Below are 20,242 nucleotides of genomic sequence, written 5' to 3'. Positions count from 1 at the left end.
CTGAATAATGCTATGCTGCAAAGGCACAGTAACTGCGTTCATAGCCCAAGTTCAGAGAGATGTTGCTGCTAGTTTTGACAAGCAGCTAGGAAGCAGATTTTGCTGCTTGAAGATGGAAAGAAAGGAAGTTCTACAGCTGTTCTACATTATGCTTACGTCTGGTGTGGGGTAATTATTTACAGAAAGGCAAAGTAAAAGGTCAGGCAGAATAATGTCCCTTTCAGTCCTTGAGGATTCAGGAACAGTGTAGCAAATAGATGCAGCTATGGAGAAATGCTGTGATTTGAAAATATTTGGATTCCTATCCTGTGCCCTCTATTAAAGGTCCACAAACTTCATCAGCAGAAGAGCAGCCATTCCCATGTGAAGGGCTATGGTTCTTTGTTTACTTTGCTGCCATACAGATGCATTTTTAACCCATCTGTGTAAAATCTGTCAAGTTGCATAGTGTCAAAGAGGTGGAGACACACTCCAAGCTGCTGGTTACCCAAACCAGTGAGGCTACAAGACAAGTGAGCTACAGCTGTATGACAGAGCTCCTTTTGCTCCGTGCAGTAAGAAAGAATTACTATAGCGTCATGGGGGGAGTGGGTGAGGAGGAGTTAAGGTGCTGTAGTATATAATTGTGTGTGGTTTTTTGGTTTTTGTTTGTTTGTTTTTTAATTATATATTTGATTTTATTATATTATTTATTCTGTTGCATACTTTAAGAGACACCTATAAGAATTGCTTTTCCTTCCTGTAACTTTTTCTACCCTCTTTGAAAGAACTGTAATAACCATGTAAATAGTAATGATGGTTGCAAGTCAGTTGTATATTTGCTTTGTGTAGTGTACGTGCCAGATTTGGATCAAAATTGTCTAGGTATGTAGAAAAATAGTCTTAGCTGAGGCATAAACAAAGTGCAGCATATTTGAAATGTATGGAGATACTTGTCCTAGGGGGCAAAGACAAACGAAAATTCTTGTTTCAGAAAATTACCTCATGGCTTTCTTTTTTTTTTCTTGTAACCAGTTAATAGATAGGATTTAGAATGTTTGCATAACACATCCTCTACTTGTAACGTAATCGGTAGTTTTCTAAGTTTTAATAGCGTGTAAATACTCAGCCACATGTAAATCCTGGCTAATAGCTGGAGGAACTTAGTAAGTGTCCTTGAAGAGAATGTGTGCTGTTTCAGAACGCTGTCTATGAACAATCTTAATGCAGATAACTGTGACAGCAGAAAGCTGTCCTGCAGGATTTATTCTCATCTTCTCCACAATAGTTTGACCCTTTTCTCCATCATCAGAAAGAACCTGAGATGCATAAGCTTTGCTTATTCTGTGCTCTATCTGCTCAGTGCTGTCTTCTGTAGTATGGCAAGTACTGTAGTTAGCCTCTTTTTGCAGTAGCCACGGGGACCAGTTCCATTTTGTGGCTGTTTCAGAAGTATATTGGACCTTTGCCGCTGGAAATGTACTCTTAATATGATCGTTGATATTAGCTGGATCTCTGTGTTGTATCTGTAGAAACTCCCTCTTAAAAACAGAGCATTTGTTTTTAAGTGAATTATTACATTTCTTCAATCAGCTTTTTTTCTTTTTCTTTTTTCTTTTTTTTTTTAATCCAGGTTTTCTTATTCAAATCATCTGCTTCTCTTTTTTACATTAAACTTCATTATCAGATTTTCCTCCCTCTCAAAGCAGAAGATGCTTTTTGTGGTTAAAGTACAGGGCTGGATTTCAGGAAATCAAGGGTTCAGTTTCTAGTTCAACCACAAATTTCCTGTGTGATTGCTCCCTATCTCTGCTTTGGTTCCTCACAGATGTAGCGATGATATTTTACACATTCGCAGGTTAGCAGGGCCCATCTTGACCTTTTAATCAGATATCCTGTGTAACGAAAATGAAAGAATTTAGCTGCTTGCAGAAATTACAGAGTTTGTTTCAGCTGTAATATCTCAGAAGTCTAACCAGTCTTCATTTTGTTAAAGATCCCAGCTAGCAAAGATCCCCTAGCACACCACCCTCACCATTAGTAATCTTCAGTGGTAAAGTTTTTTGTTTTTTGGTTTTTTTTAATATTATATTTTTTCCCTTCTTAGTTTGACTTACACCCTCAAGAAACACATAGATGTGGAACTAAAGAACATGGTTGGTGGTACATGGAAGGTTGAACTAGATGATCTTAGAGATCTTTTTCAACCTTTATGATTCTATCTCATGCCCTTTTTCCCAAAAGTAAAAGTCTGGGCTCAGTACAATTTTTAGATCAGCTAATCCATTTCTTAATAATTTGTTTTGGCAAAATTAGAAAAGTCTCTAACCCTGTGTTTAACATAGCTCATTATTTGGACTAAGGTGGCACTAAATGGTTGGATTACTCTGTGCATGAATCAGCCATACTGTGCACGTAGAAGAGGCCATATTTTCAGAATAGCTTTATTTTAAAAATTTAATCCTATTTATTTCCGGTGCTGTATGGCCAGGAGTAGACTACTGCAATTTACTGCGGTGACATTTTATTTTCTGGAAATAGTTTGGAAAAAGGTACTCTGAGCTGAGTTTGCGGTGGCCACTTGTTGCCCTAAGGTTTTACTGTGTGGATTTGTAGCACAGTGCACACATCCTGAGCCAAAACAGTTAACATGGCACAAACTTCTGCAGAAGAGCCTTCAAGAAAGACAGGCACTAGAAACAGGCTGCTAACCACGGAGTGAATGCCCTTTCCATGATAAGTTCATTCTGACATGTATAGACATTCTGGATTTTTGTTCTGACCCTTCTTCACTGTTAAGTTCTGGCAATGCAGATTAGTTAAAGCACAGCTACAACTGCCTTTTATTTTAGCACAGTATTTTGCTCCAGCATATATATCCAAATGCTCCACTTCTGTTTCAACATGGAAATCATATTGAGAGCTCATGTTCAGAGGGAGTCAATGCCATCTCACATCTCCTAATGGGCAGTCCTAACCCGAGGACCCCACTTTAGTAATACCATGACTTAAGGAGCTGAAGAAACTACACTTCACACTTGCCTTAAAGCAATGTCAGTAACACTGGTTACTGTAAGGTTAACAGAACCTTATTGACATTGCTTTAAGGCAAGTGTGGTGCCTGATGTGCTGAGCTGACAGGGCCTGGCCCCAAGGCACCACTTGCCCATGAAATCCACGAGCTAGTCCCCGAAGCCAGCATGCTTCTTTGTTTTCTAAACTCAACTTTCTGAGATGTTGCTTTGATGCCTTTCAAGGTCTAAAATATTGAAGCTTTGCTTTACTACGATAAAATGTTAAGTTGTACGACTATGTAAATATATAGGCAGTTTGTGCTTTTCCCCATGACTGATCTGTCACTGTCATTATTTATCGTTCCACTACATTTCTCTCACTGCAAAATTCAACAATTGTATTTTCCTTTTAATCACTTAAATGCTTGTGAAACTGTAGAATAGCATGACATCAAAACCAGACTGATCCCTTTGATACTTGAATAGAAACACCTGTTGAATTAAGAATTTCCCAGGTGTGAGTTGTTCTGATTTTTCTCCTCTCTCCTTTGAAGGTCTCATCTGCCAGAACGATGAGTAAGCCAAAGTCAGATGTCTTACAGAAGACCTCTGTGTCACTGCAATTATTTTGTCAGCCCAAATAGTGAACCCCTTTAAAGATGTGGGAGCTAGAAACAGCCTATTTTCTGTAGAAGTAATGAGATTGATGCTAATTATATATCTGTCAGCTTTTTTCTTGTATGTTAATGACCACAGAGACCTCACTGGACATTTTTTTCCCAGTATTCTTGGACAGCTAGTTATGACTTTCATTTTCTCACTTTGTTTCATTTTCTTATACAGACTGCCTTCTCTGGCTGTCATATAATATTTGGAACGCAGTAATAGAATGGTAACATTCTGATATCTGGTGATACCTCAAGGCACGTCTGTTTAGTTCGAGTAACTGCTTATTATGTGCCCAAAACCTACTTTAATGCATCTTAAATTTCCTTCAAAATGTAGTCCTGTTTACACTTTAACCTTTAAAACAGATACAGACAGGGTATGATATGGTATTCTGCTCTCATTCCACTGTATACTGGTTTCTGTATCACTTTTCAAGGTATGTAGGCAACTTTTAGAAGCATGTTAAGGTATGTGGTATGCATTTCTTTTTTTCTCTCCTTTTAGGAAAATAATGACTTGTCTGTTCAGGATACTGAATAATTGATAGGGGTGACAAAGCAAGTAAAAGAGTACCTTGGATTGCAGTGGGAGTTGATAAAGCCCTTAATGTCATCAATTTCCCACAGTCTTAAGAAACAGATGTGGGAAAGACTACAGAATTTTTTTGCTTTATTTATGCTCCTTCTTTCTCCTTCCCAACAGTATCAACTTGATCAAAACTATTCTGACAGGTAGCGTCAGAAGATGCAACTCACTTGCACAGTATTTGAACAGACCTTTGAAAGCTCTCTTTCTTATGCAGTTCAAGTTTACTTATGTGGCCAAAAATTGTAGTTTGCAGTGGGGGATGACCTGTTGATTTTAGTCCTGATTATTATTCTTTTTTTATCTTTTTTTCTGGTCCAGATCACTGAAACCCTTAATGAAGGAGTAATTTTTATTTATTTTATTTTATTTTATTTTATTTTTTTTTGTGAGAAGACAATACAAGAAGCATTCACGTGTGTTTGGGATGTTTTAGTAGAAGAAAAGAATTCCTAATGCAGGAGCTTAAGATGGAAGGATCAGTGAAATATTAAAAAGAGATTAACTGAGGCCATGCACAAAGGATTCACCTGAAAAACTTTAGCATGCATGTTTAATGTTCCCTCTTTGAAATTCTCTAAACATTATTTTTCTTCTACACTCATCGGCTCTTCTTTCCCCTCTCTTATGCCTTCATATTTTCTAGTTTTCCCCTTCCTTCTAGGTCTCCTCTCCTTCAGTCTGTGTCCCCATGTGCATCAACGCAGGTCCTTGAATTCTACAGTGGGGTCTCATTTATCAGATGAGTTTGATTAGAAGTCATCCTTTCCAAGTGTGTGATGAATTGAACTGCAGACTCTGCCACTTCATACACGTACATTACAACCAGTAATTTGTTATTCATACCTGAGAATATTTTTCACCATTTTGTTTAGGAAAACACAAGAATTGGTATTTCAATAAGTTGCCACTTCTGAAGGCTTACAGTCCCTTCAGATATGTATGCATATATGTATATATACTATACATATATATACTGTATACATATATGCATATACTTAAAGACACACATAATGTCATATGCTTATCTCCTTTAAGTAGCTCTCAGAGATATGCTGCAAGGAAACTTTATGTTGTTTCTGCACTTCTAGATAAGGTTTTAAATACCCATGGTACCGGTCGTGCCTAAATTTAAAGATAATGGGAAATGGTGAAAGCAAGTTGCCTCAAAAATAAATAGCTGAAAATGAAAGGAGGAAGGCAGACTGAGCAAGCAGCTCATCAGAAAGTACTCATTGCCAGAATGCAGCTCAGAAAGGAGAAAGCTAAATGGAGACTGAATCAGATGTTCGCTCTGTACATTAGGTTTAATGGTTGTATCAACGGCTTCATATGACAGGAAATGATCTGGGCGTTTTGTTCACTTATTCTGGATGCCCTTAGTTTCACAGAGCAACGAGTAACATGGATTGCACCTCGGAAGGGGACAGCTGAACTCTCCCTCTGGCTTTAGTGAGGAAAGAGCAGCGATGAAATCCGTGGACTGTGTGCACGTCATCCAGCAGAAGGATACCGCCTCCTCTCCCTCTGGCCCCCCCGGTGCTGCTTCAGGCACCACGGGACTTTTTTCTGTCACATTCCTGTGGCTTGCAATGCTCCTGTCCTCTTGTCTTGCAGCAGTGTCTCTTTACCATGCAATCACCCTGAAAACAGAGCTAGAAGCTCTGCGCAGTGAGCTGATCTACAGGGTCCGGGCAAGGTCTCCACTAGAGCAGCCACCCGTGTCTCCTGGTGACAAGAAAGCAGGTGCCTCTGTTTCTTCCTTCCTGCAAGTGTCTGCAGCTGGCGCCAGGCAGGTAAGCTTGCGTGATGGCTGCAGGGGATGAACTTGCAGGAGATGGGCTGCTCACACTGACTGCTGTCTGTCCCTGCTAGGAGAACAGGCTGCCTGGCCCTAGCCCAGCTGAAAGTTTCCAAACGGAAATCTGGGACAGGAACAGAAACAGGGGGAGAAGGTCTATTGTCAACGCAGAAGAAACAGGTAAAAAGCACTGGGTGGAGTGGGAGGGGATGCTGCAGCTGGTTGCTTTCTGGAGACAAGCAGCAATGCTTGGCTTTAATCTCCTCCTCTAAGCTGAGTACTGCTCCCGAAGCTTATTATAATAATGAAATTACAAGTAGTAATCACTAAATGATGCTGTGAACTGCATTTGCTGTGCTGATTACCATACTGTTTAAGGTACCAGGCATTCCTGCTGTCTGCAGGTTGAATTTTGAACACTGGTTCCCTGTTCTTGTCACTAAAATATTTCTCAGTGATCAACAGTAGAGTTGTGTATGGCAGCTTGAATTTTTTCCTGTTGGAACTTGCTTGATTCTAAATCCATCATTCTCAGTTCAGGGTAATGCTTAACTTGTTTCTCTCTGGTGAATATTAAAGAAGGAAAGCTATTATTAAAAATTGTCAAGTCATTTTTCTGGGAAAACATACTCATCCTAAAAGAGAGAAGTAGCAACAAAGCTCCTTGACTTTAGGGAAGTAGGAGCTTTCAAAGAGAAAGGCTAGCTTATACCTGTCTGAAAAGGCAGACTACAAAGAATTCAGAAGATTAGCATTATCTTTGCATAAAACCATTGATATAATTAGCAAAGCTAATAAAGACATGCCCACACAATAAGGCTAATACTGTGGCATTTTTAAAAGGTGCTGTAACAAATATTGAATACTATGCTCTATGAAACACCTCTGATGTGTATTATAACGTTCATGTATTTAATGGGATAGAGTTGTTTTCTTTGGGAATACAATTCCTACGTTGTTTTTTGTTTTGTTTGTTTGTTTTTGCCCTTCCAAATACAGAGATGTTTAAATTCAATATTTCATTTTATTGTACATAACAGTTTGCATACTCTAATTACACTGAGTATAAGTAAAAATGTTCCTGAGTTGCTAAATCATTTCAGTCTCCTTAGATACTTTTTGAGTGTTTTGACTGATGGAAGCTGATATCTTGAATTATTGATTAAGGTAAAATGAAATAATTTGTAGCTAAAGATTAAATCAGTTTGCTTAAAATGCATTTTTGATTAATTAGTGGGAGATGTATTTCAGTTAGGATTCAGAAAGCTAACTGAAATTTAAGTTTTATAGCACGATCACTCTATTTATCTCTCAGAAGAGAATACTCATTTAGGATGTGACCCAACATCCATAGGCTTAAGTGCAATTTATTCTATTCTGTTAGTAATCATTCGTTCAGGGTCTTGGTTAACAGTGATTTCACAAATAAGACCGAAGACAAGATTGCTTCAGTCATTTTTCTTGAAGCTTGTTTATTACCATGGTAGTCATGGAGCTTCCCTCTGTTCTCTCCCCACTCTAATGGCTCCCAAATAAAAACTAGTGATCTTTTATACCTAAATCACAACTAACTCCCACCAAACATAAGAGCAGCTGTCTTCTTTTAAATGAATGTTACAGACATCAGTACTCTGCAACTTATTCAGTTCCCTTCACAGCAGCTTTCATCTTTATTTTTACTGCTATTTGAGAGTGCACGGGGGAGAGGGGACTTTTGGGTTCCTCAGCTGTGCTTCTGGCAGGCTTAAAATTCTTCTCCCCAGGCAGCCACCTCTGAATATATTCATATATCTTTCTTCATCTGAGCTTTTAATTAAGCTTTCAGATTAATGTATATGGATAACAGCACAGAATATGAACATTTATTCGAAAGGGAAACCCTGTATAGGCTGATCTACAAAACTGTTTCCTAACACAATTATCCAATTATCTTACTTTGTATAAAAACAAAAGAAAAAGAATGATATGACAAATCTTCCACTTCCTAACAGTGGCCACAAGTTATAATTGTAATTAAAATGACAACGGAACAAAAATAGATCCAATGCAATGCTGTTCTTTCATATTTTTATAGGCTAGCTGTTAGTCGGTGTTCCTGAATAAAAGTATCAGTCATCAGTATTTGTACATTTTGTGTCTTGAGAAAATTTCCAGCACAAGTATGTTGAAGAAATGGGTTTTGAGCATTAGTTTCAAATAAAACAACACAGCAGCCAGAACAAGAGTTTTTGATCCAGTGAGTGAGAGATAGGGGGAAGTTTTATTAGTATGCAGACAGATAGATCATCTAACCACTTCTAGCAGATGTCATATTAGGACAGTTAGGAACAGAAATACTTTTTCTTTTTTGCCTGTCTTTTTCTAAATTTCACCTGTAGAGGAAAGCTGAAACAGAAACCCCTCCTGTTATCCTTGTCACAATTACTGGTTGCCTAGCCAGCATGCTGCTCTCTGAGGTGTTTAAATTCTTCAGTCCAGGATCAAGATACAGGTCTCATTACACAAGGCAGTTCAGAATACAAAGTATAATTTGCACACTCTCTAGGTGTCTAGCTCTGACCATCACTGTGTGTTCTGATTCCTGTGGTCAGCTAGGAAGGTGAGCATCAGGTAAACTTAAATTCAGGAAAAGTTCTGGTGTGATCAGACCAGGGCACCTGTGGTTGTTTACTTCAGGATACTGGGGTTATCCATTTCAAACAGTATGACTGTGTATATGGAAGGAACTGAAAGAAATCCAAAGTCCACAAAGCAATGAAACAGGACAAGCCAGCATTGTGACTTGGCAATTTTTCACTAGCAGTTCTCAAGTTCTTCTCCCATGTCACTTGCATTCACACAAAACAATTAATGTCATAAAAGCATAGAGTATAAGTTATGAGAAGGCATCACCTTTGCCGCTGTTCTTGGTACAATTGCCTTATGGCAAATCGGTATATTTCCATCCACAGAGTGGTACAGTTTCTGGTTAGAACCAGTTTGACTCTATGTTGTTGTTTTATAGAATCATGGAATCACAGAATGATTTAGGTTGGAAAGAACCTAAAAGCCCACCCAGTTCCAGCCCCCTGCCATTGGCAGGGACATCTCACACCAGATCAGGCTGCCCAGGGCCCTATCCAACCTGACCTTGAAGGCCTCCAGCGACATGACAGGTCTCCATGACAGAGGGATGGCATGAACTTTTATGAGTGGAACCTGATTTCAGAGATCTTTCAGTCAGAAAAGCTAACGTTTTCTTGCTAGTCTAGAAAAACGGTTGCATGAAATTCCCTCACCAGATACTCAAATTACTTCTTATTTCGCTGCTTGGAGAGGGGAAATGCAAGAGTTCTCTTTTCATTTTTTTAATATATATATTTTTAAAAGCTTACTTCTTGAAAGACGTTATTCTTTTTAGTTTCTGCTGACAACAGGCCATCTCTAAAGGAAGTACGCCCTTCAGTGTGAAAGGGTAGAAAATGACTTTACTCACTGCTTGCAATTTTACTTGAAGGGTTCCATCTACGGAATGAATGAATCGGTGTTGTGTACTATGCAGAATACTGTGCAATCTAAAACACACAGAATACTTTATACTGCATAATAGAAATCTATATCAAGTGTTCTTAAATGTTAGTAAATTATTCCTTATTACGCTGATTCTAACATGATCTTTGATGGAATCACCAGTAACAAAATAATGTTACCAGTACTTCAAAGACATTTGTTAGATCTGGATCATATCTGTTACTGGGGCCAAGCAATTTTTATGCAGGGATTGATTTAATCCATGATTAATGAGACAAAAAGACTTCTTAACAAAAAGTAACAAATAAACTTGTCTATAAACCTGCACAAGCAGAAAGAAAAGGTAGATATCTAATGATAAGAAATAAATAACTTAAGGAAGGAAAAGCTGCACGTCATCCAAGAACATTCATATCATTTATAAATTAAATTATCTAGTATTTAAGCATGTTTCAGGAAGTCTACAGAGAACAGACCACGACCAAAGAAGGAACCTAAGCAAGCAGGTCTACTTTTTAAAGTTCAGATATTTTTTTTTTATCATTATTTTTTTGCTGCAGCAAAACTTGAGGTGGGTTTCTCAGGCCTCAGATACTGCAGCTTAAAAATTTATGTGCAAGTTTGCATAGGACAAACTTGCCGTTTTCTTTGGATGGATTATGAAGTTAGATTGCAAGGTATTAAAAAGGTTATGGAAGTGAAATGATTCAAAAACTTGCATGGGAGGGGAGATTTGTCCTTATGGATATCATGTCTAAAACTTATGCAGATATGCAGAAAGCTCAGTTCTTATCCGTCTACAAAAGCTAGCTCTTTCTTTCTTTCAGAGCTGTGGTTACATTGCTCAGATGGTGGAGCTAGCTGCGGTTTGTAAGGGCATCTGGAGGCATTAACTTCTTCAGAATTGGTCGTTTTGTTCATGGAAGAAGATTCTGAAATGTTTTTCTCCCACCCACACACCGCAGCGCAGTTTGCATCACAAGAAAAGAATTCTCATCAAAGCAAAACTTCTGTCTGAAATCAAAAGAGGTCAGGGCACACCGACCTCCTGCTATTCTAGGTACACATTGTTTTGTACAGTGAGCCCTCCAAGTGATGCTCACTTTAGATATTTTTATACGTTTTTAAGAAGTATTTTAGTAACTATGTTTTCTGCTGACATTATTAAGTGTCCCCAAATACTGTAGACTACTGAACTGATGTTCAGGTTTGATCTACACTGAACGGAAGGACTTTCAGGTTGAGCTTTTTATTTACTCAGCTCTGTAGTGATAATAAATATTCAAGGCATATTTGGTCCTATATGTATTTTTTATATTGTACTTCAGGTAAGATCTGGGTCTTTCTAGGAATTTTTAACATTTCTTAACATCAGTGTTTTTACTGAAAATTCCTATTACTTTCCCCAGAAAATGAACTTTGTCTATCCATGTTTTCTGTTTAATAAGTGGTAAACTTGTTCGCTTTGAATTTGTTTTAATGAATTATTTAACTTTAAGCACACATATAGTTCCACTGAGGTCAAAGTGAAGTATTTGTATCTGTGATTGGAAATAGTTATGTGTTAGCAGTGGCTTCTGAGCAATTGTTTCTAAAGCATGTTGCTGTTCAATCCCCCAGAAAGTTTCTAGGAAATTACTTTTCCTTTTTGTGCCTTTAGATAAAATGGTCACTGTGCTGGTTTCTGTTTTCTTTATTGTCGTGAATGACATTTCTATATCCATATTTCTTCCTGACGACTAAATTTACTTTATTCTGTTGAGCCTTGAAGACTGTGGATTCTATATACACTAACTGAAAAGTTGTTTTTTGGGGGGGTGATATGTAGATTTGATGTCACAGAATATCCTGAGCAGAAGGAGAGGCACAAAGATCATGGAGTCCAACTCCCAGCTCCACATAGCACCACCCAGAAATCAAAGCATATGTCTGAGGGCGCTGTCCAAATGCTCTTTGAACTCTGGCACTGGGGGCCGCGCCCGCCGCCCTGGGCAGCCCGTTCCATGCCCGCTGCCCTCTGGCACAGCCCCCTTCCCCAACCCCCAGCCACCTCTCCCCTGACAGCTCCATGCTGTTCCCTCCAGCCCTGTCACTGCCACCAGAGAGATGACATCGGATATGTCCAGAATGCAGCAGAACTTTTAAGTGTTTTAAAATATATGAAAAAGTTCTCACATTTTAGTGAACTTGCTGATATCAATTACTGCATGGCAGTTTTCAGGAAAGATGAGTAGTATTTCAGTGCTGCAACGAAACAAACACAAATCAAGATTACAAATATTGTATATTCTCTTCACTAATTCCACTAATCAAACAATACTCTCTTGTTTGATTAGTGGAAATTCCAGTGGCAACACTGATGAGTTCCCCTGGAACCGGGAATGAGAATTTTGATTTGGATTGCTGAAATAGTACGGAACCTGCATATTACCTTCGCTAGGAAGGCACTTTGTGCCAAGGGGGACTAAAGGAATACCTTGTGAAATAAATTACTTGATGTGCTTTGTTGTGCAATTCCAGAAAATTGTATTTTGGTTTTTGTTTGGAAGCTTCTCTTTCAGCACCTTTTGTCACAACTGAGATTTTAAAAGTTAATGAAGTATAAGACTTGTTATTGTTGTTGTTGACTTAATTTTCTTTTCTGGTCAGAAGGCAGGGAATCCCTGGAGGCATTCAAGGCCAGGCAGGGTGTCACTCTGGGCAGCCTGGTCTAATGGCTGGCAATCCTGCCCACAGCAGGGGGGGTTGAAACTAGTTGGTCATTATGGTCCTTTTCAACCCAGGCCATTCTATGATTCTATACATTTAGACACCTTTAAATGACTGTTTTGAAAATCCACAGATTTCTTGGCATCTTACAGGAAGTACTGACTGATTTCCAGGATGGAAGTTTGCAATATAGTGCTCCTGTTAATGACAGCAGTTAATGACAGTTCAAGTTCTTTGGTTCTTGAGACTTTGAAGCATTCCCACACCTGAATCTTTTCCCACTCTGTCGGTGCCAGTGGCGTGCTGTTCATCACCTAGCCTTCCTCTGCTATTTGCTGACACCACCCTTGAAAGGAGACTTAGGTATGTGCAGGAGGCTGCTTTCTTCTCCAACCCTGCCATTCCATGCAGTGCAGTGAGAGGTGGGTGCTGATGGGCACACGGTTTGGCACAGGGGTGCCACTGACGGGTGCAGAAATGTGATCTCATGCATTAGGGCACTGCCCTTTATGGTAAGAGTGTCTGAGCCTGGCCCATAGCATTTTTATTGAAGGAAAAAAAGAAAAAAAAGGCAAACAAAAATAGAGATTCAGCAATCTAAGGCAGAATTTTCTTCTTTTAACTTAGTATTGGTTTCTGAAGAGTGTAGTAAATGTGACAACTTTGCTTTCTGGCCTTCAGAATACCCCTGCAAGCAGATGTTCTCGTGAAAATCTACTCTATCCCTTTGTCTTTTATTCTGTTCACTGACAGAGGTGGTTAGCAGATTTATTTTTTTTTAATATCTTCATATAAATTTGGAGATTTATTTCAAAATACCACAGTATTTTTTTCTCAGATCAATCTCCTATTTACTTTTTAGCATCCCCAGCCTGTACAGTTTTGAGTAATACTTCATGTTTTGTCACATACTAAGCTATTTGTTATGTGTGCATTTATTTACTACCAGTCATTTCAGTACTTTCCCTCTTAGTGTACAGGATGAAGGACTGTGGTTTCCTGAAAAATACCTTGAAAGTACATCTAAATGGATTTTGAGAGTTTATGCTTGCTATTTTTGAAATTACTCTACAGCCAACATATATCATTAACATTTTACAGAATCCATAACTGGAAACTAATTTAAGTAATGCAGTAAGTATCATTAGAAAATCTGGTACCTGTCATAGCTGACAGGGTTGGAGTTTTCTGAGCTTTTGTACAGAAGATTAACAGAGCTAACTGATCTGATGCTTCCTACCTCATCTGACTTGCTGCTGCATTTGTAAACTACATTAGGACCAAAGATTAAAACAAGCAAGTATAATTTATGCAACTGTCTGTGGCTCACACTTATCTGCATGTTCTCTGAGAGAATACACGCTGCAGTATGAATTTTGTCCTGGCATGTTTGAGTAAGACCTATCTTGAAATCAGTAGAAAGATTCTGTTTTCAAATTGTTGAGATTGAGATTTTTTTTTCGTGTTCATCCTTTTTTTTTCTTTTTCTTTTTCTTCTTCTTTTCCTTTTTTTTTTTTATTTGTAAGTAATTCAGAAGTTTACTGCATTCTACAAATGATTTATGTGCTTTCACTTTGCAGTGCTGCAGGCCTGCTTGCAACTGATTGCTGACAGCAAAAGTGATATCCAACAGAAAGGTAGGAATATATTCCATGGTTGGTAGCTAACTTTTCCATGCTTTAAGCTCTCTGCCCTATTTCAGCTAGCTTCAAAGCAGTGAATGAGTTATCTGGCCTGATTTAAAAATAAATTAATAAAATAAAATAATGCAGTCTCTGCATCTGGACAGTTCTCGCAAATATCCTTTTTTAAGGGGGAAATCCAGTGAGACTGGAAGTCTTAAATAAAAGTCAGCTTTCTTAACTTTGGGCAGATGAAAACTAGGGAAGTGAATTTGTGGGTTGGTGTTCTGTTTTGGTTTTTGATTACTCCAAAATTCTGATTTCTTTTAGATGATTCAAGCATTGTCCCTTGGCTTCTGAGCTTTAAGCGTGGAACAGCTCTGGAAGAACAGGGAAATAAAATAGTCATCAAAGAAACAGGATATTTTTTCATATATGGCCAGGTGAGAAAGCTCAATTCACTTCAGCACCTGGCTTTTAAATGATTTTTAATGTCTCCATACAGGATGTTTGAAGTCTCTGCCTCTTCATCCTGCAGGTTTTATATACTGATACAACATTTGCAATGGGGCATCTAATACAGAGGAAGAAAGCCCACGTGTTTGGTGATGATCTCAGCTTGGTGACATTATTTCGTTGCATCCAAAATATGCCACAGTCTTATCCGAATAATTCTTGCTATACTGCTGGTAAACATCTAATTTTTTTCTTTTTGTTGTTTGCAAGTAGGCTGTATTAAATGGAAGCTGCAGTGGTGGGTGATTAAGGACTGTGGGAGTTATAAAGAAAATGAACCACATTCACGGAGCCAGTCAATTGCGGAACTGCAGAATACTTTTGAATAGTATGGTCTTATATAAAGCCTCAACAGTTGGACTGTATGCATGTAATTACATGATCTCAGCAATTCCCTTCTCTCCATTAACCTTATAAAATGATTCGATATGTTGGTGCCTTCACGCCTGAATGCCTGAAGCAGACAAAAGGAGTACATGCTGTCCTAGAAGAAAACTTCTAGGAGTTTTCATTTGAGTGTGCAAATAAAATATCTAGGAGTACATTTGAATTTTAGCCACCCAATTTTTACACACTTGGCTTTTCAAGAATGTTCATTATCCGCTTAAATCTGTACTCCTAATAATGACTACTGCCATTTTATTATTTGGTTAGATGAAAAAGAGTTAATTTCTATAAAGAGATTTTTGACTGCCCTCATCAGAAACACCACAAAAGAAGACCCATTGAAATATTTAATGCAAGTCCAGTAGGCTCAGTGCTTAACATGTATGTATTTTCCTGCTGTAGCATTTCAGGAATTATTGTCTAGGCCTATCAAACCACATTCAGTAGCTCTTATCTGTGTGCCTTTCTTCTTTGCTCAGGGATTTGGGGATTTTCAGCTTTGTTATTTTCTAGTAAGGTCTCTGTGAATAAAAGCCATCTTTTTCTTCAATGCCTTGTGTAAAAAGTGGGTGACATTCAGTAACAGGAGCTATCGGTGGCTGGATGGCACTAAACAAATGGGACTGGGAAGGAATTTTTTTTCCCTCACAAAAATTGAGGCTGTCCAAACTTCCTGCCTTTCCATCCACATATTTGGACATCACAACTACTTTCAATTTCATGTATTGTTTTGTCCCACCCTTGTCTTATGCTCCCTACCTCCACCATTTCTTTCTTAACTAGGATCTCTACTCCATCATGCCACCTCATGATTCTTGCTTTCCCACCACTAGCTTTCACCTGGAGAACCAAATCTTGTTGCAGCAGCTCATGCTGTTGAGCACGTATTGCTGCAGAAGTCACTTTTGCTCCCAGCTCAGCGACTGCAGCATGAAAGCTAGGTGCTTTCAGTTATCACATCAGCTGATGTGTGGCTTGAAGGAAGTAGACTTCTGAGTTCCACAGTTGCAGTGGGTCGCCCGACGTCTGCTAACTTCACTTGGTTGGTAAAGCTGATGAAATCTCTCCCGTAAGTGTGGGAACAGAGTCATCTAGGACCAGCAGTGCCCAGTGCTGACCTTGGCTGCCACATCACCTTAGGATGAGCAATCTGGGCGCACTGCAGTTATGTGATTTTTTTTTTTTTTTGGCAGCATTTCTTAAGTGAACTGACGCGCTGAGTACAGAATGGAATTGCTAAGGAAAGGAAGGTGGATCCAGCTCCACAGAGGCTGTCAAGTGTCAGATTTGGGTGGTCTGAACTTTATGAGGTTGTGCATAAAGTCAAAACCAGCACTTGTTACAAGTAACAAGCCATGCTTAGATGATACGTAATGAAATATTAACTAAAAATATTCCAAATCTTTTGTCAGGCATTGCAAAATTAGAAGAAGGGGATGAACTTCAACTTACAATACCACGAAGAAGAGCTAAAATATCCTTGGATGGAGATGGTACTTTTTTTGGTGCAGTTAGACTCCTCTGAAGCCCTTTATTTTTGTTACTGTGCTTAGCGCCATTTTCTTCTTCTTCCAATGCACTTGTCAAAGAAAAACGAAATTGAATTCTACTATAACTGCTGATTCAGTCTTTCTCCTTCCACCATCAGCTTCTGAAACCTGTTCTTTGGTCTAATAAGCAAACCCAAAACAGGAAGTAGACCAGACGTACTTGTAAGATAAAGACGTCATGTGATTACCAGAAAGACAATTCATTTTACACAATGGGAGACCCTAAACAACAGCTATAAGGACGTGGTTTTTTGGCTTTGAAGTAATTTCTGTGAAGCAAATCAAACTGTGAATGTGAGATCTATGAACAGGACCATCCTGTTTTTATACAGAAATGCAAAACTAAAACGCAAGTGCATCTTACTTTGCTTTGTTTCACCAAAAGAAAAAAAGAAAAGAAAACAACAACAACAACAACAACAAAAACCTCTAAAAACATAACTGAAGCATAGAGTACAAGGAAGGATAATGAAACAGTATATTCCTCACTCATCACAAAACAGTGGTGTCAGCTGGTTTCTGCTTATTTTTGTTGTTTGTTTCTTAGTTTGACATAGAGATTTGTTTGGGGAAGGAAAAAAATCTAAAAGCACAGGATAATGAAGCAAACACTCTTAAGTATGTAGAATGGTAGCCACTGCCTCGCTTCTTCCCTGCGGACAAAAGGACGTTACTAAAATCTATTAGTGTTTACTAATTAAGATGAGTTTTATTGGAGATAAGATACATAAGGTGCTTTGACAGCTCAATCTTCAGAGAATATGTGCATATATACATGCAAACAAGATGGGCATAGAAAGAAACACAATGAAATTAGGCTCAGTACAGTAGGACAAAGTGGATTTCTGACTTCATAGTTTCTGCACTCATATATAAATACGTGTTCTGTGTGTATAAATATATATATGCAGTACATATATATATATATGTGAAAGTATATACACACATAGATGAGCCTTTGGCATTTAGGTATAGGATCCTATCTTCTTTTGGCCAGCTTATCCAATGGAAATATTGCTGCATACACATTTGTTGTATTTGTCTCGCTTTTGCTGTTATCCATGCAAAGGAATACTGTAAAAAGAAAAATCCAACAAACATGGAACCAGCCATGCAATTAATAAGATACATTTACTGCCCATAGATCTGGCCTCAATCACTAGATACAGATATAGATACTTCTGTGCAATTTTGAAGAAGAGGCTTTGGGGAGACCTGATAGTAGCTTTTCAGTCTCTTAAAGGAGGCTATAAGGAAGGAGACAGACTGTCTAGCAGAGTCTGTGGTGACAGGAGAAGGGGAAACGGTTTCAAACAAAATGAAGGGAAATCTAGACTGGATATAAGGAAGAATTTTTTTTTACAATTAGGGTGGTGAAGCACTGGCACAGGTTGCCCAGAGATGAGATGGATGCTCCATCCTTAGAGACATTCAAGATCAGACTGGATGGGGCTCTGGGCAACTTTACTGAGCTGTAGGTGTCTGTGTTCATTGCAGGGCAGTTGGACTGGACGACCTTTAGAGGTCCCTTCCAGCTCAACACTTCTATGATTCTATGGAAAAAATAATAATAAAAAGAAATAGAAAAAACAACCAACCAACACAAAGGCAGATCAGTAGAAGGACAGATCAGAGTTTTTTGTTCCCTCTCATCTGTTCACTCTGTTCAGATGATGAGATTTTTTTCTTTCCCCATCCAAAAATCCATATGTACTGCATCTAATAGGGTGGTTCAGGGCTTCTAGGAGCTACTGTAATGAATACATTGAATACTTATACCGTTGGTCTGCGAAGAAATATGAATGTGATACTGAAATAGGTAAAACGATAAGAGCCATAGTAATGAACTGTGCTTCGTTTGGAAGTGTATTTTTAGAGGTTGAGAATTTTGTCATAAAATCTCATTTAGTAAAGAAAAGTTGCTTTGTATGTTGCAGTATCCTTGCCTGTTTTTATAAATAGTGCTGACTGATTTGATTGAGTTCTTATGGTGACAGAAAATAAACAAAACAGATTTGGAGCTCAGAGTAACGGACTGTGGTGAACTAATGAAAGATTAATCCAACTCCTCTGTGCTTCAAAAAGACATTTCAACAATGAGGGTACATGCATTGGGTTACCATACTGAGAGTTTTGTGAGGCCTAAGTTTTCAAAATGTATGGAAGACCTCTGTATACAAGTATATAAAAATATGTGTTCTTTATTTATGTATCCTGGAGGTAAAACTGAATTTTATTGTTGTTTTGTAACTGCAATACTAAGTTTACAGGAAAGAGGTCTGAAATCCTCTACTGGAATCCTCAGTTCAGCCAAAGTTTGTGTGATGCTGCGTGTAAATAAAGCAGTTATTAGCGTGCACCAAGCTGGCTCTTATTACTGAAGTACATTAAAGAGATGCACAGAATCCTGAATCAGATCCTTTTTGGTTTTAGTGTTGAATGTTTATACGAAAGGGAAAAAAAAGTTACTGTTTTCCTTTAGACTTGATGTTTAAATGTGCAGAATCACCTTTTGGTATGTAAGTTTTCCCTAGGGTTTCAGTAGGCCTGTGTATCCTTCATGTAAGCCAATTCTGAACCACAGTGGACTGGCATCATATAAGATGTAGCTTTGATACTTTATTTTAATAAAGTAATATTTTAAATATTTAAAATTTGTTATGGATTGTATACGTGTTTTAAGCATATGGCATAAAGTCTGTGAAGCAAAATCTGTTGTCGGCACTGCTCCTTCTCCTAATTGTACTTCTTCCTTCTGCTGCTAGCAAACACGGTCAGTGCAGAACTTTGGAAAGGGTTTGGGGTTTGGTATGACTGTGAGAGGAAAGATTTCAAAAACTGCTCCCTTCCTACAGTGGAATGGGACTGAACTTCAAGTTTCTTTGCCAAAAAATCTGAACTATGAAAACTCCCATGTGTACTAGCAGTGCAAATCAATGGGCTGGTCAGATATCTCTACTGACAAAGCCGGCAGTTTTGTTGTTGGGTTAGTTTGCTGCTGGCTTCCTGAGAAACTTATCTTCTAAAACTGACCTGCCTCTGCACAAGGTTGAAGTTTAAAAGGCATTTTGGCATTTTCAGGCTAAAGCAGGGAGAAAAGGAGAATAACTAATTCCTGCTGGTTCTGCTAACAAACTGATGATAGATGAGATAAGAAAGTACATTCAGACCACAATCGTAGTTGTGTTTCAGTTTGTGGGAGTTACTGAAACTTCCTGCATTTGATAAATGGTATTTAAATATGCGATAGATAATAAGAAGTATCGAGTTGATTCATATAGCACACTCTCGTTAAGGACATTTAATAGTTGTTCCTGCAAATGCAACAAACTGCCAGTAATGTGGGTTTTTTTATTCATGTGATGAGCAGCATCATTGCAAACATAAGGGATTTGAATATTTTGTTTCCAGAACATTTTCATGGATATGTGCAATTGTATCATTCTTTTAGGCTCATGGTGTTAGGGTACCTGGGGTTATGTCAGGCTGGCAGCCAGTTACTAGTGGTGCTTCACAGGGCTCTATTTCAGGGCCAGTACTCTTTAATGTTTTCATCAGTGGTTTGGATGCAGGATGTGATGGTACACTAAGTAAGCTTGTGGATGACGCTACTTTGGAACAAACTGTTGACTCCCTGAAGGGTAGAGAGACTCTGCAGAGATCTCAACAGACGAGAGAGCTGGGGAACCACCAACTGCATGAAGTTTGACAAGAGCAAGTGCTTAGTTCTGCACCTGACATTGGGCAACCTTGGATCTGTGTACAAAGTGGGGGATAAGAGTCTGAAGATCAGCCCCACAGAAAGGGATCTGGGTGTTCTGGCTGACGGCAAGTTGCGCATGAGGCAGCAGCGTGCCCGGGCAGCCAAAAAGACCAACCATACCCTGGGTTGCATCAGA

The 20,242-nt window shown here is 38.6% G+C and overlaps 1 protein-coding gene across 4 annotated transcripts; it reads left to right on the top strand.

Annotated features, from left to right (window-relative positions):
- The first annotated feature begins 489 nt into the window (after nt 1-489).
- TNFSF13B (tumor necrosis factor superfamily member 13b) lies at nt 490-18,993 on the top strand. 4 transcript variants are annotated; one of them, NM_204327.3, is made up of 7 exons: nt 490-554; nt 5,631-6,043; nt 6,123-6,228; nt 13,849-13,905; nt 14,221-14,333; nt 14,429-14,579; nt 16,206-18,993. In NM_204327.3, exons 2-7 carry the CDS (start codon nt 5,717-5,719, stop codon nt 16,316-16,318), a joined length of 867 nt encoding a protein of 288 aa, NP_989658.1. In that variant the 5' UTR covers nt 490-554; nt 5,631-5,716; the 3' UTR covers nt 16,319-18,993. The 4 variants fall into 4 exon arrangements, with proteins under 4 accessions (NP_989658.1, NP_001383846.1, XP_046799798.1 ...); NM_001396917.1 differs by having other exon boundaries at nt 490-607; XM_046943842.1 differs by having other exon boundaries at nt 490-6,043.
- Nucleotides 18,994-20,242: the final 1,249 nt, after the last annotated feature.

The sequence above is a fragment of the Gallus gallus genome, chromosome 1, assembly GCF_016699485.2.
Source record: "Gallus gallus isolate bGalGal1 chromosome 1, bGalGal1.mat.broiler.GRCg7b, whole genome shotgun sequence".
In the NCBI taxonomy this organism is placed as follows: domain Eukaryota; kingdom Metazoa; phylum Chordata; class Aves; order Galliformes; family Phasianidae; genus Gallus; species Gallus gallus.
Note: the sequence above shows the minus strand (reverse complement) of the source record. Positions and strands in the feature narration are given on the sequence as shown.